Here is a 24,405-nt window from a genome sequence, read left to right as displayed (position 1 = left end):
TATACTTTTATTGTAGGTTATTAAGTGGATATTTATGTTATGTTAGTAGAAATAGTACTTCCTCGCTCTCTTGTCCGTCTGTATCATCATTCCCCTCATATCGGGACCGCTTTACGACCACATCGGCTGTGGAGTCGAGCATCTCGGAGTTAGGAAGCTCGGAAATAATCCCAGTGTCCTTTCAGGGTGCACGAGCTAAGTAGTGTGGCTTTTTGGGTAATTGGACCATATGCAGTAGTAGCGCAGAGACTTGCCGAGATCACGAAGATGGTGAATGCTGGCGAAGGAAGCATTTTCGTGAAATTTAGTGGACGACATGCGTCGATTGCTGAGCGTCAAGAATTAGCAAATATGATAATGCGCTTTTGGCTTTAAGTGTGGTAATTTTGATACATTTGTAATTTCGAATAAAAAAGCTTGGATATTGATTGCATCTAGTTTTTATTTATCTACCCTAACTAAGCACCTCCCACATATCTACGGAATAATAGGAAGGGTAACATAGTTATCACCCAATCCAAAATGGATATGATTCTGACCCTGAAACTTCTCCACGGACCTACAATATTGTTAGCTTAATTGAAAAGTATCACGCAAAAAACTAAAACGCGGGAAAGGAAGAACATACCGGTCAACAGGCGAGTTATGCAAGAAAATCCCTGAACCCTGAGTATCACCACTAGCAACTTCAAGAACAAGTTTACCCCCTTCCTCAACAACGACATTTGTAGGCCAAATCTCGACATCGACGGCGTATACTTCGCCTGGAATTACGGGCTGCACGTCCGTGGAGTAATAATCACGGTGTGGTAACCAGGGTCTGTTTCGAGGGTGTTCCGTATTCACCTTGCGCATGCTAAGACGTAACCAACCCTTGCAGAGAGGGATAGGGTCACCGGCTGTACCGGTGTAGAACACTTCATTCCCAGCGGGTGAAATGTGACGCAAAGTGACGAAGAGATCTAAGTCTTGGGGTGTTGGTGAGCCTGGGTTTGGACTCATTGATACATTGAGGTGCGCTACAATGTGGCCAGTAACTTCGGTTTCTTTTTCGAAGACGGGTGTTGTAAATTGAACTGCTTGTGGGTTTTCGAGAGTACCGAGTGCTTGGTAAGATATCTTGGAGGGTCTCTCGATGGGTGCGTGGGTGATGAGTTCTTTTGTCGAGGTAAGGTAGAACTTCGTGTATTGGGTTCGAGCAATAGGCCACTCGTGCTCGATACGACGGGTGAATTTCTTCTCTGCCTCGGCATTATCGAAGCCTACGTCTCCCTTTCGAAGAAGAAGATCGACTTTGGGTGCTTTTCCTGTAGACCAACCTTGACGGTCATCGCCTTTCAGAAATGCATCTAGGAAACTGCGTTGAAGCTCGACTTCCTCCGAGTAATAGAATGGTAGGTCGTGACGACCAGCGATGAATCTGAGATACTTCAATTCAGAACCCGCTTGTGTCCATCCTTCAATATTTCCTCGAAGATGGAGTAGAATACCGCCCCAATTTGCCACAGATAACAAGGGCACCTGAATGTCAGACATGCTATATTCCTTCGAAGCATAGTAAAGATCATCCCGGAACTTATTCTCGACATTATCGATTGTCTGATCTTGTCGGTTCTGCACCAATTCTTCTTCGGATAGATCTCCTTCGATGGTATCAGGCCCCCAGTTCCGTGATGCTCGACCAGGTCGACCGTACTGGTTACTCACAACCTGACGATCCCACCAGAACTTGATAAAAGAATTAGACAAAATCCCTCCATGTCGGCACCGATCACGATAGTAATCCGACATTCCTTCCCATGGGATTATACAAGCCAGTCCCTTTGGATGCCGTGCTGCAACACGCCATTGACTACCAGCATAGTAACTGATACCCAGCAATCCGACTTTCCCAGAAGACCAGGGCTGCTCAGCGGCCCACTCGACAACGTCAAAGAAGGCCTCGCTTGTTCCCCGTGACATAGTGTCAAGTTTTCCAATCGACTGTCCGGTACCTCGCTCATCGGCCCGTACAACCGCATAGCCTTGACTAGTCCAATATTTCGGATCGGGCGTTTCCCATGCCGAATGTTCAGAGCGTTGCTCGGGGTTGACTTCACTGAAACTCTTGGGATGGAAGTCCTTGTAAGCGATATCCTTGCCGTAAGGACCATATGTAACTAGAACAGGGACTTTATCCGAAGTCTTGGGGCGATAAACATTGGCACGGACAAGGCCTGATTGATCTTTCAATGAAATTGAAACATTCTGTTCGAAGATGTATGAGAAGGACGTGTCGTCGCGGGTGGTGATGTCTTTAACTTCGTTCGGCATGTTTCCCCTCCCTGAAAAAATAAATCCAATTCAATAAATTCAACCTTTTGCGAAGAATTGTAAATGTTGATATTATCCCATATTAAAATAAATTGTAAACCTCCCCCGCTCGGAGTCCTTTGCCGTCTCGCATGTGGAGCCGAAATTGCTTCCGAACATCACCGGACCTCAACGTGACCGCAAAGCCGATGGACCGAGAGGGGTACACATTAGATGGGATGAATTTTGCATAAATAAATTATTGATAGCCTTTTCGATGAGGGGTATACTAGATGAAACCCATCTCACACCGAGATGACAGAACAAAAGAAAGATTCCGGACTGCGTGTCTTGATTGTTGGAGCTGGCATCGGTGGATTAACAGCTGCCATTGCTTTGCGCCAACAAGGACATCACGTTGAGGTTTGTCACTCTAGTTCTGAAAAAGACTCACAATTCTATTGGTCTGGCTTGATATGCTAATTGTATACCCCTAGCTATTCGAGCGTTCGCGTTTCGCCAACGAAATTGGTGCTGCAATTCACCTTTCACCAAACGCCAATGGAGTTCTTCTGCGATTGGGCATTGATGCCACAAAATTCGGTGCTGTAGAAACGGAGCTGGTAAGTCTTTAGGGTTTTCTTTGCTGTAAAGCAATAACTAACCGTATAGTTGCGCGAATATAAACCCTCGGGCGAGCCGGTTCACATCACCAACGTCAAAGAACAATCGGGCATGTGGAGACATGTATGTACCTCTCCATCTATTTTCAGTACGACTGGACTGACTTGGTGACAGCGCTGGCTTCTTGTTCACCGTGCACACTTCCACGAAGGTCTCAAAGCAGCTGCACAGGCCACTGGCCACGGTCACCCAGCTATCCTTCACACTTCAAGTAAAGTTGTCGACGTCGACCCACACAAAGCTACAGTCACGCTCGAGAACGGCGAGGTCCACGCCGGCGATGTCTTGATCGGTGCAGATGGCGTTCATTCACTGACACGCTCTAAGCTCCCTGGTGCGAAGGATATTAAACCGGTTAGCTCGGGCAAGAATGCGTTTCGCTTTTTGATGACTCGCCAACAAGCACTCGATGATCCTGAAACAAACAGCATCGCCCGAGACTTTGGTGCCGTTGATATGTGGGATGGAGAAGATCGACGAGTTGTCATATACCCATGTGCCAATAATGATCTCCTCAATTTCATCTGTATTCATCCAGATTCGATTACCACGATCGATGCCGGTAATGATCAGTATGATCAGCAAATTGGTAAAGATACACTTCTGGAAGTGTATACGGACTTCAATCCTCAGGTTCGTCGACTTTTGGAAAAGGCAGATCCGGCGACCTTGAAGTTATGGCCATTGTTGGATATGCCTACATTGCCTGAGTGGGTTGAGGGTCGATTGGCTGTCATTGGAGATGCAGTACATCCTTTCTTGCCATACCGTGCATCGGGCGGTGCAATGGCCATTGAAGATGCAGTATCAATTGGCGTGATCCTGCCTCGGGGTGTAAAAGCCCATGAAGTACCCGAGAGGCTGAAGATTTATGAAAAAGCTCGGCACGAACGTGCAACTACGATCCAAGAGATGACGCGAGAGTCTGTCAATCTGTTACCACCTCATAGAGGTATGTTTTGTTTTTCTTGCGCCTCCACTGTCTTTCTAACATATGAATGCTAACTGAATAGCCATCGCGATGATCGGCTACATCTACGGCCATGACGAATTCGACCATTCGACTCAAGTCTTACGCAAATATCTGTGGTCGAAGAATCCGCACATGTATTGGCGTCAGCCAATCGCCTTTGGACCTATGCCTGGGCCCCGGCAGGACTGGTATGGCAATGACCGTGCAGCGAAGTCTCTACAGTCAACATTCCTTTCGGCATCGATCAAGTTCAGGACCAGTCGTACGTTGCTCCAGAACCTCTTTCCAAACGATCGATACAGCTTCATTTCACCAAGCACGGTTGCACGGGCCAGTTTTTCGCAGACCACATTAAGTGGAATGGACTGGCTTGGTGGTGGTGGATACCGACATATCGGGCTATATATACACGGTGTGCAGTATAAAAAACAGAACGGGGAGGTGATTAAGGGCACCTATATGCCAATTCTCTTTGAGAGTTTGGCGGACCCAATCGTCTCCGGTCGTGAAGAACTCGGCATGCCGAAACTATACACAGCAATTGATGTCCATGAGCGGAAAAGCTCATATCATCTGCAGACCAGCTGGCAGGGTGCAGTGTGGGGAAATTTCGAACTGGAGGATCTAGAAGACCAGGATCCGGGGATTGACAAAGGTACGATTGGTGGGGAAGACGATGAGGGTATCTTAGTTTATCGCTACATGCCCAAAGTTGGACGGGATAGTAAAGGGGAGGCTGCAGAGGAATACCCTGTCTTCGTCCCCCATGCACAAGAGGGCAAGATCGTGCCATCCAGTGTTACGCGGGTGCGCCGAACCAAAAGCGCCAAGGTGAATATCGACGGGCTTACCTGGGAAGCGTTGCCAACCCTCCATCACGTTGTGTCTCGATTGGCAGAGATTCCAATCGACGAGGTGATCGACGCGAAGATTACAGAGGGACATGGAGTACCAGATGTCTCGAGTGCACAACGGATTGAATAATTTATCCTTGACGTAGACAGTGCATTATGTTTGCATAATAAAATAGTACCATATCATGCCGTGAGTATTCAATCAACGTCTTAGCGGCAGCATAGACTGTCCCAAATTGCTTAGTTTCCGATAGTTCAAAAGCCATGACCTCGAGTCTTGAGCCGTTTCTAGCGACCCCTCTTCAGTCAAATCACTTAGTATCTTCAGGAAATGAGGATGTGGCCGTATTGGGTGAAATGCAGCACATTCATGTTGGCATGCCAGCAGGTCGACGTTTTGAGGACTGCACCAGCAAGACAGTCAACGTAGCGGGGTACTTGGGCTCAAGCCTAGGCATTTGCAGCAGCAATTACATGAGTATACGAGGCAGTTTTGATGTAAAAGTTTGCCGTATGTGAATTGCATTGTCTGAAATGGACCAGTGGTCTCCATACCACAGCTTCCGCTCCGAAGGTAGGGGCGAATTTGCGCAAAAATACCCGCAGTTCCACCCGACGCTGTCGGCGTTGAGCCGATTATAGAGGGGCATCTCAGCCACACCGCCACGCAGTCGTCCGCCACGGAGGGGGACCGTTGTGAGGCTGTCGACGCATCCCGCCGATCCGTGCGGGAATGGCCGTGGACAAGGCCGATCCACATAGTCAGCATGAGGGATGATGCGAGCCAGTCAAGAGAAGAGAATGTAAAATACAGGGCTGGTGCGGGGTGCTATTAGTAGCTATAAGTGGCCAGCCCCTCTTCGTTGATCCTCTTAAGCTGTGGAGATCCCGCAAGTCGATGGAGAACAGAGGTTCAAGATACTAACTGATCCATCAACTCTTTGGAGATTATACAAACTCAAGATTGATCGTAATTGCGGCATATTAAGGTAGTCTCTCGAGCCATAGATTTATGGAATTAGGCCGAGGGAATGGCCGATATTATCAACCTATAAGACAGTAGGAGACGTTGGCGGGCGAGAAGATACTGCGTTAGTGCGATAAGCCGGTGAACCTTGGTGAAACCAAAGGTTCCACGGCTGCCTTGAGGTGGGCTGGAGCTGAGTCTAGAACTGGCAAGCTCTTTGCAATGGCGTTGAAAAAGTAATTGTATCAAAGTGGAAGCAGTGGAGAGGATGAGAAAGTTGAGAGGCTGAAGTGTTGCAAAGAAAGAAAAAAAGAAAGAAAAGCGAAAAGAAAAGAGAAGATGAGATCACGTTTGGTCAAAAAAGGGAAGGTGCGGAGTGGGGGAAGAGAGAGGAAAGCAAGGAGGGAAGGAGCGGCCCCGAATCTCTCTGGGTTGTTCCTTCCCCAAAATAAACTTGCAACTCTGTTGCATCTCGCACCTTCCATCTTTTTCACTTCTTGACTCAGCATCTTCTCTCCTTCCTTCCTTCCTCCTCTTCTCTCCTCAACTTCTTCTTCCCTTTTCTCCATCTCTCGCTCATCCTTGCTTCTTCTCTTCCTCTCAACTCCCTGCTTGTCAGGGTTCATTGCTTCCCCTCCATTTTCCCCCGCACCGAACATATACATACCATTCACAATGTACGTCAGACCTCAACTAACCCATGATCCAGCCTAGTTTCCATCAAACTAAGACTTCTAGGCGGATCACTGTAAGCGTTATCCGCCCCGAACAGGCCGACTCCGATATCATCACGCTCGAAGTCGGCGGTGATATGACCATCGAGCTTCTCAAAGCCATCGTCGAAAGCGAAACCGCAGTTCCTCCCGAAGTCCAACAACTCGTCTACAACAACCAGCTCCTTCAGAATCCTTCACAGACTCTCGATCAGATCGGTATTGGAGAGGGCGATATGTTGGGTGTCCACGTCGCCCTCCGCGGCGCAGGTCCTGGTGCGGGCCCTTCTCAAGCATCAACAGCTCCGTCAGCAGGCTCCAGCTCCATGGCCCCACGCCAAATGCCTCCGCGGCCAGGTATGCCCGATCCCGAGACAATTCGTCTTCATATCCTCGGTGATCCTCGTGTACGGGAGGCGGTGCGAAGGCAAAACCCGGAGCTCGCGGCGGCCGCAGATGACGCGGGGCGTTTCCGGGATGTTTTGCTGTCGCAGCAGCAGAATGAAGCCCGACAGGAAGCGGCAAAAGAAGCTCGAATTGCGATGTTGAACTCGGATCCATTCAATCCAGAGAACCAGCGTGAGATTGAAGAAATTATTCGCCAGAATGCCGTAACTGAGAACTTGCACAATGCCATGGAACACCACCCAGAATGTATGTGACGAACTGACCGCCCCTTTCCCCCCCCTCCCTCCTCCCCTCAATTGACATGTCTTATCTATCTCTGTTCTATGGTCTACGGAAAATTCCGGGATTGGTAGGGAAGCTTATGTCATGCGAGAAACTGACAAACATGGATAGCTTTCGGCCGTGTGACAATGCTGTACATTCCCGTCGAAGTCAATGGTCATCGTCTCAACGCATTTGTCGATTCCGGTGCCCAGGTCACAATCATGTCGCCAGAATGTGCAGTCGCCTGTAATATCATGCGTCTGGTCGACCGACGCTATGGCGGTATCGCCAAGGGTGTTGGAACTGCCCCGATTTTAGGCCGAGTTCACTCGGCTCAGATAAAGATCGGCGAGATGTTCCTCCCCTGCTCGTTCACCGTCATGGAGGGTAAGCAAATCGACTTGCTACTAGGTTTAGATATGCTGCGCCGCCATCAGGCCTGCATCGATCTCCAACGCGGCGCGCTCGTTATCCAGGACCAGGCGGTTCCGTTCCTCGGAGAAGCAGATATTCCCAAGCATCTGACGGAGGAATTCGAGGATGAGCCGACCGTCAAGGGTTCTGACGGCGCAGAAGTCGGCGCCCGCACGGGTGCTGTGACGCATCAGGCGGGTGGTGAGGGCGGACCGAATGCGTCTGCATCGGCCACAAGTTCTGCTTCTGCTTCTGCGCCTGGGTCTGCGTCCGCACCTGCGCCTGCACCTGCAGCTGGGTCTTCAGCTGCTCCTGCGCCACGGATCAACATTCGGCCAGCGGCGTCCCGCTGGCCGGCGGACTCGATTGCGAAGATTACCGAATTAGGATTCACGCGGGACGAAGCAATGCGTGCACTGGATGCCGCAAATGGGGACCTGGATGGTGCCATTGGATTCCTCATTTAGTCTGTACGGTATATCCAGCTCCCTATCTCTGCTGATTGGGGACTTTTATTTCTGATTTACATTGGCTGGGCATTGCTTTTTGGCGTTGGTGGGATTGGGATTTAGCGGGATTTCATTGACCATTGCACGCAAACGTGTACGATATATGTCTCCAAGATTACTGACTGCAACCGGGTGCAGCAATTGACGTTGAAATTGTAGTGTAGTGTAGTGTAATATAGAAGAGATGATTACTCGCGCTTTCGCTTCGGCATGAGTTGCGATTTCAATCGAATCATCATATCGATGGCCATGTATGCGCCTATTCACGAGTTTATTAGCAAGGATCCTGACCTTCTGACTCCTGACAATTGGTGTTCAAGCTAGACATACCCAGCGCCACATATGGGCCATACAACGAAGTGATATTCCATTTCTCGGATGAACTTCTATCCTCCCAGGCCCAGACCTCCACTAAACAAGTGAGAGATGTGACGAACGCTTGAATTCCAAAGATAAGGATGTGGACTGGGACGAGGGGGGTGTTCTGATATGCATTAGTTGAATTGAGTAGAGTAGCGGTGCAAAGCAGAGCAGAGCAAAGCAGAGCGGTGTGTCTTACCCTTCCACAATCCCCAAATAGCCCAAATACTAGCTGGAACGTGATAGATCAATTCCATCCAGATAAAGGCGTTGAACCAAGCTGGTGTGGGTGGTTCAAAGAATTTATCGCGGTAGGTTGAGACGTAGAATGTGCGGAGCTGGGAGGAGAGGGATGTTTGGATCCATTGTGGTTGGAGGGGGACTGTATCTACCAGGTAGATTATTGGGAGGTGAGAGGCGAAGAAGATTAGGTATGCTATATCGCGTTTCAGCATTGTATAGGTGTGGTGTTTGGGTGTCTCTCGGTATCTCGTAGGTGTTCTATGGAGAGAGTATCTGATGGTGTTGAAGTGTTGGGGGGAATTTTGCAGTGGAGCGGTCAGGTGAGCGGGGCAACCCGGCGATCTGGGAATGTTTGCTTTTTCCAATCGATAGCTTATTTAGTGGGTGGATTACTTGTATTTTCTAGAGTATATCTAGAATTATTATGCGGAGTATTTAGTGGTTAGTTTTACGAAGTACTCGTATACTTTCCTCTTTCTCTACTCAACGGAAATACTCTGCTGCCTCAACTTCTCGGGATACCAAATTTGGTCAACCAGCGGAGACGGGCCGGACCTTGCACGTACCAAGGTTGTCGGTGGAGATATACACAACGGCAATGGATTCACTTACGGAGTAACTCCAGGGGAAATGAATTGCCCAATTCTGTACGAATGAGTACCTTGTACGAATTACTCTGGATATAATCTCTCTCCAATTACATCATCGTATAATGTACACGCTCGGCATCATCTGCAACGGAGCATGCGACGTGTCGAGCATCGAGGATCAGGGCAGACCGCATCTTTGACGTCGGCCCAATGGTCCCCTTGATTAACTCCTTGGGTCGTGAAAGAGGAAGAATCGTCCCGGGTTTATCCCGGCTTGACTGACTCCATTGGATCCACATGAGCACATTCAGGACCCGTTTGAACCTGTCGAATACTCCCTTCAAACCCGCCATCGAGGTACTACAGGACTATACGGAGTATAGTTAGTTCTAATCTATCTAACTCCTCAGTCCGATTCGCCCTAACAAATCCCGGCAGATAATGCAATTCGATTGGAATTTTGTCTGCATGAGTCTTCGTCGGAAATACTACGGAATGGTTCCCTTCCTTCTCGTCTGATCTTTCCCCCTTAACATATGTGTGTACATACAATGTTTCTTGATGAGCGGTGTGTGAGTGTGTGTGTGTTTGATGGTGAATATCTGATGTTGTTGGCTTTTAGGGCTACGTCGTCACGGGAGGTTATCACCGCCCATCCTCCCTTTTTTTAATTCAGCTTCACCCCTGAATTGTGGCTCCCCTCCGAAATTATTACATAGTAAACATCCAATTGTAATCCAAACCCCTGATGGATTGATGATGCAGCTTCACTCCACCCCGGTGACGGAACACGCCGGGATGTCAGTGGTGTTAAACCGAAATTTTAGAGCCCGTTTTTTTGGGTCCGTCATTAGTTGCTTCCTATCCACTCCTCCCCGTAGTCTTTTAGGTAGTAGCCCACTACGGAGTATCCTATCGCCAATATCCAACGAATCCACTCATTCGCCTCCCCCCTCCACCTTGACCGCTCCTCCGAACCAAACTTTCTTCTGTATGTGTCAGTTCTCGCCTTTCCATCGGTGACCCGGAAATGAAAGGGTACGGCCTAGCGCTGCGTTTATGCAGCTAGAACCTTGGGGCTTCGATATCGGCCTTGCTTGTTACGCTATACAGTCTGACGCGATCTGCATTGGTACCGTCCAGCGGGTCCTACTCAAGGTTCGTCTTTATATAAGACGAACTGTTCGGATCAGATAACTCTCGTCTCCATTCTTTTTTTTTGCTTTTTTTTTCCTTACTCCACTACTCAACATACCTTAGCCCTACTCTACATACACCTAAGGTTGTGTATAGTAGCACATTAGGAGATTTCCGCCCATCTACTTTTTTTTTTGTGAAAAACTCAAAATGCCTTCCTCTGCCCCCCTCATCCGTTCAAAGCCAAAATCAAATGCCCATAAACCTGATATCCCTATCAGTTATGATATAAACATTCCATACGTGGACGTCGACAAACAGTCTAAAATCAAAACTCCTTACCCTCAATATCTACCAACCTGGGATCCAATCTGGTTCGACCCCTTACCACCCTTCGAATACAATGACCCTGCCCTCCGCGCTGCACCGCATAAACCAAATCTTTTTGCTTCAGGCGATGTGAAAGTAAACCACATCCAGCCAAACATCGGCTCAGTCGTCGAAGGAATTCAACTGAATTCTCTATCCGACGCCGCAAAAGATGAACTCGCCCTCCTAATCTCTGAGCGAAAAGTCCTTGCTTTCCCAGACCAGGACCTTATAGATGATGGCCCGGACGCGCAGGAATCTTTCATGAGATATTTCGGTAAACCGAATTATCAGCCTGTTTCAGGAACGATTCGCAATCACCCTGCTTTCCACGTTATTCATCGTGATGGAAATCGTGATGAAATTGCGCGGTTTTTGGAGGCTCGTACGACTACTACACTTTGGCATCAGGATGTTAGTTATGAGATTCAACCTCCTGGCTATGTCATGTTGGGATTACTTCAAGGTCCTGAGGTTGGAGGGGATACTGTTTTCTCTGCGACTGATATGGCGTATAAACGACTTAGTCCTACATTGAGGGGATTTTTGGATACGCTTAAGGCGGTCCATTCTTCGGCGAAAATGATTGCTCATACGAGATTGACTGGTGGTCTTGTACGGAAAGATCCAGTTGATAGTGTTCATCCTCTTGTTAGAGTGCACCCTGTTACCGGGGAGAAGTGCCTGTTCCTGAATCAGGAGTTTATCACTAAGATTCCTGGATTGAAGGAGCCGGAGACGAAGTGGATGTTGGATTTCTTGATGAATCATATTATTACTGGTCATGATTTCCAGGCTCGAGTCCGTTGGCAACCTAGGACTATTGTTTTGTTTGATAATCGCTCGACTACCCGTGGGTCTTCCTCCTTCTCCACTTGTATTGATGTGTACTAATTACTGAGTCTAGACTCTGCTATTGTGGATTACTTGGATGATGAGTATAGTGCCAAGGCGCGCCATATCTTCCGTTTGATTGCGTTGGGAGAAAAGCCTATTCCCGTTTATGACGAGTTTGAGGACTCGGAGTAGGGATTTTTGAGTTCTTTTGATAGATGGTTTTACTTGGGTGTCCGGTTTAGAATGCGTGTTATAGTTTCGGTATAATTAGTTTCTGTTCTCTTAGTTTTTCCCACTAGAATTATTCCCCGTGTAGGCATTATCTCCCCTTCAAATTGTAACATATAGACGGTAACGTGAAGTCCCAGACATGCGGAATCATTTCCCACTGACATGCCTAGCACCTGCTACAGGTACTCCGTACTGATCACGACATTGAGTGTCATTGGACCAACTTCACTTAAGTACGTAAAAAGTGGGGGAAACTTTGCAGCTTGTCCACTTCCTTTCATGCTGGCAGGTCGTTCAAACTGTACACTTGATCCCGAGGTCACATATAGTGTATCACCCGAGGAATCTGCCAAGCTTGATAGATACCTATTTATCGTGTCAGCTTGAACTTATCTCAAATGTGCAGCTCGATATAGTCTCACCTGAGTAGTCTTAGGAGAAGTAGTTGAAATGCACCTTTTGCCATACAGTGTGTACTTGTAAACCCGACCTCGCAATACATCAGTCAAATGGAATCGATATATTATCGTAATTTTTCAAGAAAATGCCCATTACCAGCCAAACGCCCGGCCCAGGGCAATAGAGTACAAACAATGGCGAAACCGTCCTCCAGCAGCCAAAAGCCACCCCTCAAGGGAGTTAAAAAAAAAAAAACAATAAAGAGACTTCGTCAAATCCATTCCATTCCATTCCATCAAACTTATCGGTAACTCCCCGATGCATTACCCACACAACAAACTGAATTCTGTCTCGAAGGAAATACATAATACAGTAAGCGATCTCCTGCAGAATTAGCGTGGGGGCTAAGAACTCGAACAAAAAAAAATCAAGCCAGAAGATCCGAGATCGCCACGCGCAGCTTTTCACTCATTTCTCGCACCGAGTCTGTATTGTGCGGTTCCTGCTGCATCAGTAAAAGTGTCTCCGATACACGTTCTGCTGCAGCTTCCGATCCAAATACAATTCCTCCTAATTGAGCACTATCCTGGAACCAGCCGTGGAGTAAATAAACCAGGTCACTGGCGATGTAACGTCGGTTACTACCCTGGAATGGAGCTTCATCGGTATAATACATTGCTTCGAGGACGGCGTAAAGAGATTCAAATGCAACGCCCAATTCGAGGAATAGGTCGATGACCCAGTGGGCGCTACCTTCTTGACGCTGGTGCTCAAGCGAGTATCTTTCTAGAATGGGGAGGAGTTCACGGACTGGGAAGACGGTATCGGACATTCGGAGGCGAGAGCCGAGACTGCGGATTTTTTCAATTACGGCTTCGTAGGGCTTCGGTGAGCCGTGTTGCAGAGTGGTGGCGTGAAGATCTTGAATGAGGTGTTGCCAGGTGGCCTTGATATCGGCTGCATTGCGGTAGTCTGCCAAGTAGAAGATCTGCAGACAAATGTCATAATAGCTGGCCGAATCGGCGTACTGATTGAAGAGCTGGGATTTCTATTAGTTTCCGAATTATGCACGGCCGGATGATCTGGACTCCTTCCGGTGGGTCAGGGGTAAAAAGTGAACGAGAAACTTACCGTGCTAATGTCCATCACCGGCCCATCAACGTCCCGAAGAACGTCATTTTTACGCTCCGGCGCAATCCGAGTGTCATCCTTCAGTCTTTGAAGGAGGTCGTCTTGGATATTGGCTACGTCAATGATGTTTCCGATCTCTTGCAGTAGTCTTTGTCGGGACTGTCGGCCGACATCGGGGGTAAAGGTCGATGCGTTGGCTCGAGCGCGGCCCAGATATTCAATTCGCTTGCTTAATGGCAGCGTGAACGCGCTCTGTGCTAGTTGGAATTGAACTTTGGCGGCTTCAAAGAACCGTTGTGATTGGGCGTAATAGCGCCACAGTAGATCAGCATGGGCAATGTCATCGGCAGATTTCCGTTCGAGATAAGTCACCACAAATGGAGACTGAGTCTGCAGCAAGCGGTCGCTCCAGCCCTGTTCCAAATACCAGTCGTATAGGCTGGTCAAGAAGACTTCATCTTGAGAGCCAGAAATCACGCCATATGCCTCGTTCTTGCGCTTAGCGATCTGCGTCAGTTGTCCGTCAATGAAGCCAGGGTCATTAGCGGTGAGCGTGTCGACGGCAACCATCACCTTCGACACGAGATCATAACATTGCTTGCGGAAGTAGAAGTGCTCCTTGCGAGGGTCCTGGTTGAATGTGAGCTGGTGTATGCTTAGACTTCTTGGGGGCATAGGCACCTGTGCGGGACGGCCATCCATAATCCAGGAGAGGGCAAGATTGGCTTTATCGGAGACGCCAGCGACGTTCAGACATAATTGGATCGCGCCTGTATTGCGTTAGTATCGGCCAACTTATGATTTGTTTAGAGGCGGGAATTCGATATCGATCCTACCAGCAAAGAATTCCGTGTTGATATAGATATCCACGGCCGAAACCAAATAATCCATGGGAAGATTTTCAGCCACCTCGAGGAAAAGCTTCAGACTCTCGTTCAAGAGATTCCGTCCCAAGTCCGAGTTTGCGCCAGCCTCTGACGCACGTTTAAGCAACTCTTGCGCCTTGAAAATGACCACATCCTCGGTGCTGCAGAAACTGCCGCATCGTCGTCGTAGTGCATCTGCAATAGTTTCGACGTTCGAGCCCTTCGCAATGTTGCGATTCACAATACCTTTGACGAGCTCCTTGGCGATTTCGTGACCCTTGCCAGAGCTAAACAGCTCCTCAAATGTCAGTTTCAAGAACCGTTCCTGCGACTCGGCCGGAAGTGTAGCAACGATTTCGTCAACGCGCTCATCAAAGAGAACCTGCACAAAGGACAGACCTTCAATGGTGTGTGAGACCAGCTGCACAAGTGAGTGAACTGCGCGATGCTCTGCCTGCAACTCAATCACTGCGGCCTTGGACTCTGCTCGAGCAAGTGCATCAGGCCCACTCAGGCCTTCGATGAAGCTGCGATTCACCTTGAAAAATTCTTGAAGTGATGAAAGGCTTTGTTGGATGTTCTGCAATTTGGCATTGTTCACAGAGGCGGAAACTGTCATAGCGCCGTTAGGTGCCTTGCCAACCGTGGCAATTGCCTTCTTCCAAATTGATCGCACGAGACGAGAGATGTACAAGGCAATACCCTGGTGTCGGGGCGATGGCGTCACATCATCGATGGTAAGAGCGGTATTATCACTGATATCTTGGTGCGGCGTTGGCTTGCCTCCGAATCCGACGAAGATCTTGCGAGCAAATTCAAGTACATCTGGATCGCTGATTGTCGTTAGACGTTGGTCAGATGAAATCTCCATTCCCTGGCCACATGCCACCGCTAAGGCAGTCGCAAGAGTCTCGGCACGACCGAATCCAAGACTGAATTGTTTCAGCACCTCATCCAGACCGTCATGGTTGGCACTACCAGTTCGTGCTAGCGAGGCAAAGATATCCACGGGACGGCGGCGGCGAATAACATAAATACCGGTATTGGTTAGGATTGCCACTTCAGCAGCAGGGTGATCAAACTGGACAGCCATCTCGTTGCCGAATCCACCGGCTGTGGCAGGCATAGGTGCCGAGCAAAGTCCAATATCCTCTGCCCTGCCACCAAGAGTCAGCCAGATAGCCGATTCTGGCGCTTGAGCGGCAGTCGAGCTCTCGTGGGGGCGGGCAAGTCGGCCGGAATCGGGGGTAGATATAAAGAGAGTATCCTCTTTTTGAGTGGCGTCCTTGCAGGTGAAGCAGAAGAAATAACCAGGAGGGAATCGTGTTGCCATCCGAGTTGGCGAAAGAGACTGAATTGGTCCACGAGTAGCGGGTGTCTGAATGCGGTTGCCATTGGCATCTCTAGAAATTGTAGTAATGTCCACTGGCGGAGTCTTGATATGCTGTGCTTGCATACTAGTTGGGGCATTGGTTCCTGTCGGCTCCATCCAACTGTACGCTCCGGTAGCACTCAGGAAAATCCTATACCCTGTAGCCGTAGTTGCGACTAAATGATAACGAGAGGCCTCCGCCGCGGGAACCGGACTGATGGCGACGATTTTCACACCTTGGTTCAGAGTTGCATGAGATGCGATTGTATGTCCGATGTTTGCATAGATATCTGCCGCCTTCTTGGTGATAGCCAACTTCAAAGTTCCATCTGGCTTCATATGTAGCACGCGAATAGTCGATTCAGAAGATAGTGTGTACAGCAATTTCCGACTATCGTCAACAACCATTTGTTCCATGTGTTCGTTGGATACAATGTTGGCCAAATTGGTCAAACTAGCAGAGGGCGCGAAAGCTGAAAGTCGGGATAACGTGCGGTTTACCTTTGCGCAACGGCTCTGGAACCAACGTTCCTCTTGTTGATAGGTGAGTTCGTAGACGTGGTTGTCGGACGTTCCTCCAAAGAAAATACGACCATCCGAGTCTGAGGAAGTGATCACATTGACATCCATGCCGCGAACAGACACTGCCATCTTGGTCTCAAAAAGAGACACGGTAGATGCTCCACTCGGTGTCTTCTCACAACTCATACCCAGCAAAATCATTTCTGCGGTTGTAGACACCACCAACAAGTGAGTAACACTCGGCAAAAACACTCCCGCACGAGGCTTCACCAGCTTCACCGCATTAATACTATTCGGCTGTTCCTCAAAACCGACCAAGGAAGGGTTCGGGTGTGTGAAATCCCAGAGGTAAAGCGCATGATCGATAGCCACCCACGCGTGATTGATCTCGGCGAACAAGCCCATGCTTGTCGAAACTTGGGCGCGATTGTATTGATCGAAGATCATATCGGGAATATTGTATGTTTTCACTTTCTGGAAGGGGGGCCCATGCTTGAGCCATAGGGATATCATAATCGGATGAGAATCCCTCTGTTCCAAGTTAGCTACCTCGGCCTCACCACACTGATATATCTCATCACCACCAACAAAGAGAGCTTCGAATCTGCTAATATAAACACTACTTACGCGACAAATAGCTGTCCAAATCAGGATACCGAGCTTCTTGAGCCAGTGTATTGTTGATTGTGTGCGCCCCGCGCTCTTCAACGCTCAAGGCCTGGTTGGACGTTTGAGCAACGGCCGGTGCCATTCTAGGCATTGGCGTCTGAGGAGGAACCTGTTGTTGGGGCGACGTAGGAGCTATATTTCGAGATGGAGCTGGTGTTTGCAAGAAAGCTCCAGGAAGGGGTCGTTGAGGTGTTCCTGGAGGAATATTCGTTGGCAAAGTCGGATACGACATGATGGGCAGCTCGGGTAGCTGAGCAGGGGAGGAGGGAGTGACTCCCCGCTAATTCAATCCAGAAAAAGAAGAAAGAAGGCTCTCTCTCTAAGAGAAAGAATCAGAGCTCCCTCGAGCCAAACTGAAGCTGAGGAGTTGTTGGTGGTGGTGTGGGAGGAGAGGAGAGGAAGAATTGCGGCGAAGGAGGAGGCAGTCTTTTTGCGAAAAGCGCGAGTCAACAATTGGAGATGCACGGGCCACCCCGAGGATCTTCCGCCTTTTTTTGCTTCAAACCAACTTCTTTTTCCTTTCTCTGTTTTGCTGTTGCTGTCTTCTTCTAACGAGGTGTTTTAATTACTGTGGAATATAGTTGAATATTCGCAATGTCTTTACAATTCGCTCGTCTTTCGGCTCGGCCATTGCGCTCAATGCGCTTTGTGCGCTGGAACTCTACTGCCAGTCCAGCCACGCCGCCATTGATGGCTACATTGCGAACGGATTTGAAGACTGCCATGCGAGCCAAGGATACTTCCAGGTGAGTGTTTATTTGGCGTCGAGAATTGACCGATAATTCTAGATTACTAATACACTTCACTCTAAAGGCTCAATGTCCTTCGCGCCGTCATCTCCGAATTCAACAATAGCCAAAAGACCGCCTCCCCCATTCAAACAGATATCCAGCTACTATCACTTCTCCAAAAACGAGCCACGGCTTCAAAAGAAGCTGCCAAGGAATTTGCGGCTGCTGAAAGACCCGATTTGAAGGAGAAAGAGGAAGCTCAGATTGCAGTTCTGGAGGAATATGCCAGTAAGGTTGAGACGCTGTCTGTGGAAGAAGTCGGAGCGATTGTCAACAAGGAGATTGCCGCTATCAAAGAGGCTGGTTCCAAGCTGAACCGAGGGCTCGTTTTGAAGGCTCTCTTTTCACCAGGAGGTCCTTTGGAGGGCAAGCCTGTCGCTCGCAGTGACGTGGCGAAGCTGGTTAATGAGGCCGTTCCCGCTTGAATTCGAGAATCGACATACTAGTCTATATATCAGTGGCAGATTGATGCTGGCCGGACTGCGAAATGTACAATAGTGTTACAATATGTTAGCATATATCCCCTCTCGATCACATTACATCAATGCGGTGAAAACATAATATAAATTAACAGCTCAATGTATAAAATATAGTAAAAAGCGAGGTCATTGAACTAGGAAAAGAAAAAGGCTGCACCACCGAGAGAAGTGGCTAGAACACCAAACCACCACCATCGGTCCGGATTGATCAATTCTTCTTTAATGACAAGATGAAGATCAGACCCGGATAGATCTCGTTTCTTTTTCGAGTCTGTTGGAACAGGATTGAGAGTGTTGGTGGGTAGCATCTTGGGAGGACGATAGGCCAGGAACATGGGATGCATGATAGTCCCGGTTGACTGAGTTAAGTCGAGGCGAAGGATATCGTGATAGGGATCGACGTAGACAGAAAAGGACTATTTTGTTTTTTGGTCAACATTGTAACTAGATCAATCACTTGGGATACCAGTGATACTCACCTTGAATAACTCGGTGTTGTTATATCGCGTATAGCTCGCGGTACTTTGCTTGCAGGGTTCAGATAGTAATTGACGACCATCGCTGGCAATTGGATGAAGAACCATTGAACCATCAGCAGAAACAGAATAGGATCCATGCTGGAATTGTAGGATACCGGATGGACACGATGGATCGGTGGCTATATTCCAGCAATGGTCAGTATCAGATCTCGAATCCCTGAAGTATACAAACTTCAACTATACTTACGATTAGCAATAGCCCGATAGAATGCCTCTTCATAATGTCCTTTGCCGTCAAAAGAATAAGAAATGCCCGTGAGATTTGGCTCGAAGAACTTGTCGTTAATCGGATCATAAAATCCCTTTTCGCATTTGTTAGCTCCAATGTCGCCTTGTTCCGTGAATCGATTGATTGTTCCATACTGGGCCCGTAATGACTTGCTTCGATTTGGTCGTCCATGTCCCCACCAGATCCTCCACGTTTGTCGCCGCGGCTATACCTAATAACGCCCACAAGAAAATCATTTTGTGTATGATGATGATAATGATGATAAATTCAAATCAAATTGAACAGAAAAAGAGAAGAAACAAAAGTTACAGAAATCTCCCTTGTTAGGGTGGAGAACTACTATGTACTGTACCGTCAAACATAACAAGGGCCGGCATGCCTGGTCCCACTGCTAATCATTTTATCGGAATGTTGCTTCAAAAGGAGTACCAACTCCTCCCCTCCGTCATTCTCCTTTCCCGCGGGGTTAAAAATAACACACACACACACACACACCATCATGGCTCTCCAAACAGCAAAACGAGATCTGCGGAAGCGAATGCGGGGGGTCTTTGAGAACCTTTCGTCTGCTTCTATTATTCAACAATGTATGTTAATTCTTTCGGGTGTCATTCGTGGTGGATGCTACGCCCGCTGATCTTGACTTTTTCCCGATTGACTCATTCCCACTATAGCTGTATCTGCTACATCCCGCTTTCTAGCATTGTCGGAGTATCAAAATGCAAAGAGTATTGCTGTCTATTTATCCATGCCAGCGGGAGAGCTATCAACTCGCAATATCGTCCAAGATGCGCTACAAAATGGGAAAAACGTATATATCCCATACATCCATAAAGTTGATCAGCTCTCCACCATGGATATGTTAGCTCTAAACTCAATGGCGGAATTTGAATCTCTTCAACCTGATAAATGGGGAATTCCCTCTTTACAGCCTACACAAATACCTGGACGTCGCAATTGCTTTGACGCGACGGGATTGGATCTTATTGTTATGCCGGGTATGGCATTTGATCAAGGATTTCGTCGACTCGGTCATGGGAAAGGGTATTATGATCATTTTCTAACACGGTATTCTAAATGGAGTAACAAGATGCCATTCCTCGGTAAGAGATCCTCAACAAACCCAAGACCTTTGAAAAAAAAAGTTCAAAAAAAAATGTTCCCCGATTTTGATGCCGGCCTCTCGCGATAAAAAGATAAGAAGCTGAAATAAATTAACTCCGATTGCTAGTTGCCCTGTCTCTTCAGGAGCAGTTACTCCCAGAGGATATCCCTGTCATGGATCATGACTGGTTGATCGATGCGGTGGTGGTGGGTGATGGGCGGTACCTGGACCGCAGGTCGTAATCAAGAAAGCAAAGTGGTGATGGTAGTGGGTAAGGGAAGTGCGGTAGAGCTGGGACAATCAAACAGCCTGGATCAGAGAGACATTGTCACCCTTGAGCAGGATTTGACCTGTAAATAATGAATTAGTTAATGGGTTCTTTCATCGAGATAGTTCTCGACCATTGCACTTCAGATGCGAACTGCAAAAAGTACGGGATGCATACCCAGCGGCCTCCGCTTCTCCTCCTCGGTCTTTGTAGCCTGACGCACCTCGACCGCGTCATCAATCACAAGGTTCATGAACTCATCGAAGCCCTAAGATATCGCGCGTCAGTTATGATGATTTCAACTCAGCTAGCTCTGAGCTCTCAGGCTCTTCAACATACCCGAATCTTGCCCTCAATGCGGAAAGCTAGCTGCTCATACAGCCAGATGGAAACTGTACTGCGCTTCTGCAGCAAGCTGAAAATAAAGTGAATTGGAGCTAACAACGTCTTGCGGCCAGCCATTGTTGAGGAAATGTGGGGGAGTTGAGGGGGAGTGTGTATCTATTGCAGTCCCAGTTCGCAGGCCTTCGAGAGGAACTCCCAGCTGGAAAACTCGGACACGTGATATAAGTAGAAGACAGCCTTGTGATTGGTTGAAATATTCACCGCCTAGACTTCCTGCTCTTGATGCCTTACTTATAAGGCACTAAGGCACTGCGTTACACATCACGGGCACCAACATCCCACCTTCTCTTCTCTTTGCTATCTCCGTCACTTTATTCCCTCCAAGTTGCCCACCCTTTCGTTTCTTTCTTTCTTTCTTTTTTACATTCTCTCCCTTGGCGTGGGTTTCAAATTGATCGATTGATTGTGCCCCTGAATCTAAGCGCCACCCTTTCCTCTCCCTCCCAGTATGGCCAGCAAGGAAAGTGGGCAGGCATTTGCCCCGGTCCTAGCGGCCGTCGCGACTATGCAAGGGAATGTGCCTAGGTCGGAGAAGACCCAAGCCCACGAATTCCTTGAGAAGTTCCAGAAATCGGTATGTTCAGTCAAATGGGAATTTGTTATGTTCTCGTATGTCCCATGACACATTTTCACTCATTTCGCGTCGCAGATTGAGGCCTGGCAAACGACCCACGCTCTATTACAGTCCCCCGATGTCCCAGTCGAAGCTAAATTGTTCGCCGCAACCACATTGAAAGGAAAGGTAAGGATTACAAACAAAGCTCAAAAATTGAAGAGCAGACATCAACGGGAACGAAATTTCGAACCGTCAATACGACGCTAGCTATGCGCGGGGCTGACCACAAACTAGATTGTTTTTGATCTCGATCAACTTCCCCCCGATGCCGTCGTCGCTCTTCGAGACTCCGTCCTGAACCTTTTGGTGGCTTTTGCGTCTGGCCCACGACCCATTCAGACTCAGCTATGCGTATGTTTGGCAAGTTTGGCAATTCAGATGCTCGCCTGGAAGGACGTGCTGGCAACTGTGGGTTCGGCATTGGGCAGCACTGCGGGGGATTGCGTGTTGGAATTCTTGAAGATTCTGCCGGAGGAAGTGACGGAGGGCCGCAAGATCAATCTTAGCGAGGATGAGTTGATTCAACGTACAAAAGAGTTACTGGAAGACAATGCCGAACAGGTCATGCAGTTGATGATCGGTTATGCCCAATCATCCCCGACCGCCGCGACAAACCCGCGTCTACTCGACTGTATCACTTCATGGCTTCGTGAAATCCCCGCATCTCAAGTTGTGGAGTCGCCTTTGATGGATGTTATCTTGAAAGCATTGGACAATGACGTGTCATTCGATGCCGGCGTCGAGTGCATGTGCACTCTCTACCGAGACACCCGCGATGTTAATGAATCACTCCCCATAATTCAGGCCCTTTACCCCCGTCTTATGGCCCTGCGACCTAAGATCGCTGAGAATGCCGAGGCGGAAGATATCGAAGCGTTCAAGGGTATTACGAGAATGTTTTCGGAGGCTGGTGAGGCATGGGCTGTTCTCATTGCGCGCCTTCCTGGCGAGTTCCGCGGCTTGGTAGAGGCTGTCTTGGAGTGCTGTGCACGCGATTGGGAACGAGATGCTGTTTCTTTGACCTTCATTTTCTGGTATGAGTTGAAGCAGTATATCACCCTTGATCGCTACCCTGAAGCGAGAGTCAGCCTGCAGGATATCTTCTCCCAGCTTGTGGATATCATGGTGAAGCATCTCGAGTTCCCTAAGCCAGAGGATGATGATAATGATCATGATCTATTCGGTGGAGACCGCGAGCAAGAAGAAAAGTTCCGTCAGTTCCGTCATCAGATGGGTGATGTTCTGAAGGACTGCTGCGCCGTCGTTGGTGTGCCCGATTGCCTGGGCAAGATTTACCAGCTGATCCAGCAATGGGTGGCCAATTATGCTTCTCAGGCTAGTGACGACCACGTCCCTCACTGGCAAGAGTTGGAAGCACCGCTTTTCGGCCTTCGGGCCATGGGCCGCATGGTGGATCCTGAAGAGAATACCGTTTTGGGACAACTAGTCCCCTTGATCGTACAGATTCCTAACCAAGAGAAGATTCGATTCCAGGCTATCATGGCCCTCGCTCGCTACACCGAATGGACTGCGTTGCATCCTGAGACCCTCGAGGCGCAGCTTAACTATGTTATCTCCGGGTTTAACCACGGCTCGCAAGAGGTCATTCAGGCCGCCGCGCTTGCTTTCAAATTCCTGGGTACCGATTGCCAGAAGCTGCTCGGTGGGCATATAAACCAACTCCACTCCTTCTTCGAGTCTGTGCTGGACAAGCTCAAGCCTACGAGTCAAGAGGAAGTTACAGAGGGTGTTGCAGCCGTAGTCTCTGTTCAGCCTCGCGAGAAGATCTATGAATCATTCAAGATGTTCTGTGATCCAATCATGGCTCGCATCATGAATCTTGCCAACAATGCTCAAGATGAAGAGGGCCAGCGTGCAGTCGCCGACCACTTGCAGCTGATCACTATCTTTGTACAGGTGGTGACCCCAATTGTTGCCCCGGATGAGGAGAACCCTGCCGTGAAGTACTGCGGCGAGATTCTTCCCATCATGACCACGATCGTTATGAACTTCACCTCCTCAACGCCTATTCTGGAACGAGTTTGCCGATGCTGGCGCTATATGGTTATCTCTTACCGCACCGCTATGACACCGCTCCTGCCAGCTCTCGCCCAAAGCATTTCGAGTGGCTTTGAGGCATCTCGCGAGGGATGTTTCCTGTGGGCTACCGATGCCGTAGTGCGGGAGTTCTCTGACGGTGCCGAGTTCGTGGACCAGAGCACTAGCGACGCCGTTTACCGATTCTATGAGCAGCAAGCAATCGCATTCCTCCGAATTATGAATGACCTGCCGCCGGAGAATCTTCCAGATGGTGAGTTTATCATGCCTCCTGTTTATTGCTATAACAAAGTTACCCAAGCTCACATTTACTATAGTCATTGAGGATTTCTTCCGACTGTCCTCCGACGCCGTGCGCTACTATCCTAAAATGTATATTGGCTCGAGCCTCGCCGTTCCTACTTTCTCTGCAGCTTTAAGTGCCCTCACGCTTCAGCAGACGGACCCTCTTATCGCCACGCTTCACTATTACCGAGATCTTTTCGGTTTCGCTTTCGAGAAGCCCATGGTTTCCGGATTCACCAGTCCCGAAGGCGAGCCCTATTCAACTCCCCCGGAGGTTCGTGAGGCTGTCAAAAACCTTCTTCTTTCCCACGGCGAGTTGCTGTCTCAGCGAGTATTGACGGGAATGATGTTCACATTCCCCGGTGACTGCTTCCCCGATGCGTCAGGAATAATGATGACTATGTTCCAACTGCTTCCTCAAGAGACAGGTGCCTGGTTACAGAGTACCTTGCAGATGTTGCCCGCCGGGTCCATGAAGGCTGGCGAAGCCGAGCGACTTCTCAAGAGCATTGCCGATAAGGTGCAGTCTGGCGAGACCCGCAAGATCCGCGTCCTTTTGCAGGGTGAGTTTTCTTCCCACTTCCTGATATTTTCCACCATCTTGTTCAACCCATCTAACCTATTTCAGATTTCACCAACTCTTACCGCCGCCGGAATGTCGCACCCCGCGATGGACTGGGTCGTCTAGAGGCGACTCGGTTCCGATTCAGCGGATGAAAGAAGAAAAAACCAAAAATGAAAAACCAAAAAACCACATTGTATATTTTTTTTCTTTCCCCGCCTTCTCCTTCGGTGTTTTTATGGTTTCTATCTCGCCCGGAAACGA

At 48.7% G+C, this 24,405-nt stretch overlaps 12 protein-coding genes across 12 annotated transcripts; 6 read left to right on the top strand and 6 right to left on the bottom strand.

Moving 5' to 3' along the window:
- Positions 1-477: 477 nt before the first annotated feature.
- On the bottom strand, positions 478-2,313 carry N7469_009607 (CocE/NonD family hydrolase; the record flags this gene model as incomplete). The annotated part of the gene is made up of 2 exons (XM_056648512.1): positions 478-559; positions 629-2,313. 2 exons carry the CDS (start codon positions 2,311-2,313, stop codon positions 478-480), a joined length of 1,767 nt encoding a protein of 588 aa, XP_056495643.1.
- A 294-nt stretch (positions 2,314-2,607) lies between these two features.
- Positions 2,608-4,933, top strand: N7469_009606 (putative salicylate hydroxylase; the record flags this gene model as incomplete). Its single annotated transcript, XM_056648511.1, has 5 exons — positions 2,608-2,715; positions 2,790-2,915; positions 2,965-3,039; positions 3,091-3,928; positions 3,990-4,933. The coding sequence occupies 5 exons, from the start codon at positions 2,608-2,610 to the stop codon at positions 4,931-4,933; spliced, it is 2,091 nt and encodes a 696-aa protein (XP_056495642.1).
- A 1,537-nt stretch (positions 4,934-6,470) lies between these two features.
- Positions 6,471-8,036, top strand: ddiA (putative DNA damage-inducible v-SNARE binding protein Ddi1; the record flags this gene model as incomplete). The annotated part of the gene is made up of 3 exons (XM_056648510.1): positions 6,471-7,137; positions 7,285-7,770; positions 7,876-8,036. 3 exons carry the CDS (start codon positions 6,471-6,473, stop codon positions 8,034-8,036), a joined length of 1,314 nt encoding a protein of 437 aa, XP_056495641.1.
- Positions 8,037-8,266: 230 nt separating this feature from the next.
- On the bottom strand, positions 8,267-8,893 carry N7469_009604 (EXPERA domain-containing protein; the record flags this gene model as incomplete). Its single annotated transcript, XM_056648509.1, has 3 exons — positions 8,267-8,337; positions 8,409-8,562; positions 8,678-8,893. The coding sequence occupies 3 exons, from the start codon at positions 8,891-8,893 to the stop codon at positions 8,267-8,269; spliced, it is 441 nt and encodes a 146-aa protein (XP_056495640.1).
- A 485-nt stretch (positions 8,894-9,378) lies between these two features.
- On the bottom strand, positions 9,379-9,624 carry N7469_009603 (uncharacterized protein; the record flags this gene model as incomplete). Its single annotated transcript, XM_056648508.1, has 1 exon — positions 9,379-9,624. The coding sequence occupies one exon, from the start codon at positions 9,622-9,624 to the stop codon at positions 9,379-9,381; it is 246 nt and encodes an 81-aa protein (XP_056495639.1).
- Positions 9,625-10,618: 994 nt separating this feature from the next.
- On the top strand, positions 10,619-11,806 carry N7469_009602 (TauD/TfdA dioxygenase family protein; the record flags this gene model as incomplete). Its single annotated transcript, XM_056648507.1, has 2 exons — positions 10,619-11,630; positions 11,685-11,806. The coding sequence occupies 2 exons, from the start codon at positions 10,619-10,621 to the stop codon at positions 11,804-11,806; spliced, it is 1,134 nt and encodes a 377-aa protein (XP_056495638.1).
- Positions 11,807-12,671: 865 nt separating this feature from the next.
- On the bottom strand, positions 12,672-17,036 carry N7469_009601 (putative non-repetitive nucleoporin; the record flags this gene model as incomplete). The annotated part of the gene is made up of 4 exons (XM_056648506.1): positions 12,672-13,283; positions 13,376-14,145; positions 14,212-16,731; positions 16,763-17,036. 4 exons carry the CDS (start codon positions 17,034-17,036, stop codon positions 12,672-12,674), a joined length of 4,176 nt encoding a protein of 1,391 aa, XP_056495637.1.
- A 362-nt stretch (positions 17,037-17,398) lies between these two features.
- Positions 17,399-18,020, top strand: N7469_009600 (uncharacterized protein; the record flags this gene model as incomplete). The annotated part of the gene is made up of 2 exons (XM_056648505.1): positions 17,399-17,550; positions 17,618-18,020. The coding sequence occupies 2 exons, from the start codon at positions 17,399-17,401 to the stop codon at positions 18,018-18,020; spliced, it is 555 nt and encodes a 184-aa protein (XP_056495636.1).
- Positions 18,021-18,208: 188 nt separating this feature from the next.
- Positions 18,209-19,078, bottom strand: N7469_009599 (uncharacterized protein; the record flags this gene model as incomplete). Its single annotated transcript, XM_056648504.1, has 4 exons — positions 18,209-18,490; positions 18,554-18,732; positions 18,801-18,915; positions 18,977-19,078. 4 exons carry the CDS (start codon positions 19,076-19,078, stop codon positions 18,209-18,211), a joined length of 678 nt encoding a protein of 225 aa, XP_056495635.1.
- Positions 19,079-19,341: 263 nt separating this feature from the next.
- Positions 19,342-20,189, top strand: N7469_009598 (5-formyltetrahydrofolate cyclo-ligase; the record flags this gene model as incomplete). The annotated part of the gene is made up of 3 exons (XM_056648503.1): positions 19,342-19,429; positions 19,517-19,945; positions 20,074-20,189. The coding sequence occupies 3 exons, from the start codon at positions 19,342-19,344 to the stop codon at positions 20,187-20,189; spliced, it is 633 nt and encodes a 210-aa protein (XP_056495634.1).
- A 58-nt stretch (positions 20,190-20,247) lies between these two features.
- On the bottom strand, positions 20,248-20,677 carry N7469_009597 (small nuclear ribonucleoprotein E; the record flags this gene model as incomplete). Its single annotated transcript, XM_056648502.1, has 3 exons — positions 20,248-20,297; positions 20,393-20,483; positions 20,555-20,677. The coding sequence occupies 3 exons, from the start codon at positions 20,675-20,677 to the stop codon at positions 20,248-20,250; spliced, it is 264 nt and encodes an 87-aa protein (XP_056495633.1).
- A 391-nt stretch (positions 20,678-21,068) lies between these two features.
- N7469_009596 (mRNA transport regulator MTR10) lies at positions 21,069-24,296 on the top strand (the record flags this gene model as incomplete). The annotated part of the gene is made up of 5 exons (XM_056648501.1): positions 21,069-21,194; positions 21,270-21,362; positions 21,471-23,547; positions 23,612-24,142; positions 24,208-24,296. The coding sequence occupies 5 exons, from the start codon at positions 21,069-21,071 to the stop codon at positions 24,294-24,296; spliced, it is 2,916 nt and encodes a 971-aa protein (XP_056495632.1).
- Between the last annotated feature and the right edge of the window lie 109 nt (positions 24,297-24,405).

Source organism: Penicillium citrinum (genome assembly GCF_028827155.1).
Source record: "Penicillium citrinum strain IBT 23319 chromosome Unknown utg000009l:1.0-4274883.0:1.0-4276374.0, whole genome shotgun sequence".
NCBI lineage: Eukaryota > Fungi > Ascomycota > Eurotiomycetes > Eurotiales > Aspergillaceae > Penicillium > Penicillium citrinum.
This window is presented reverse-complemented; position numbering and strand designations above follow the sequence as displayed.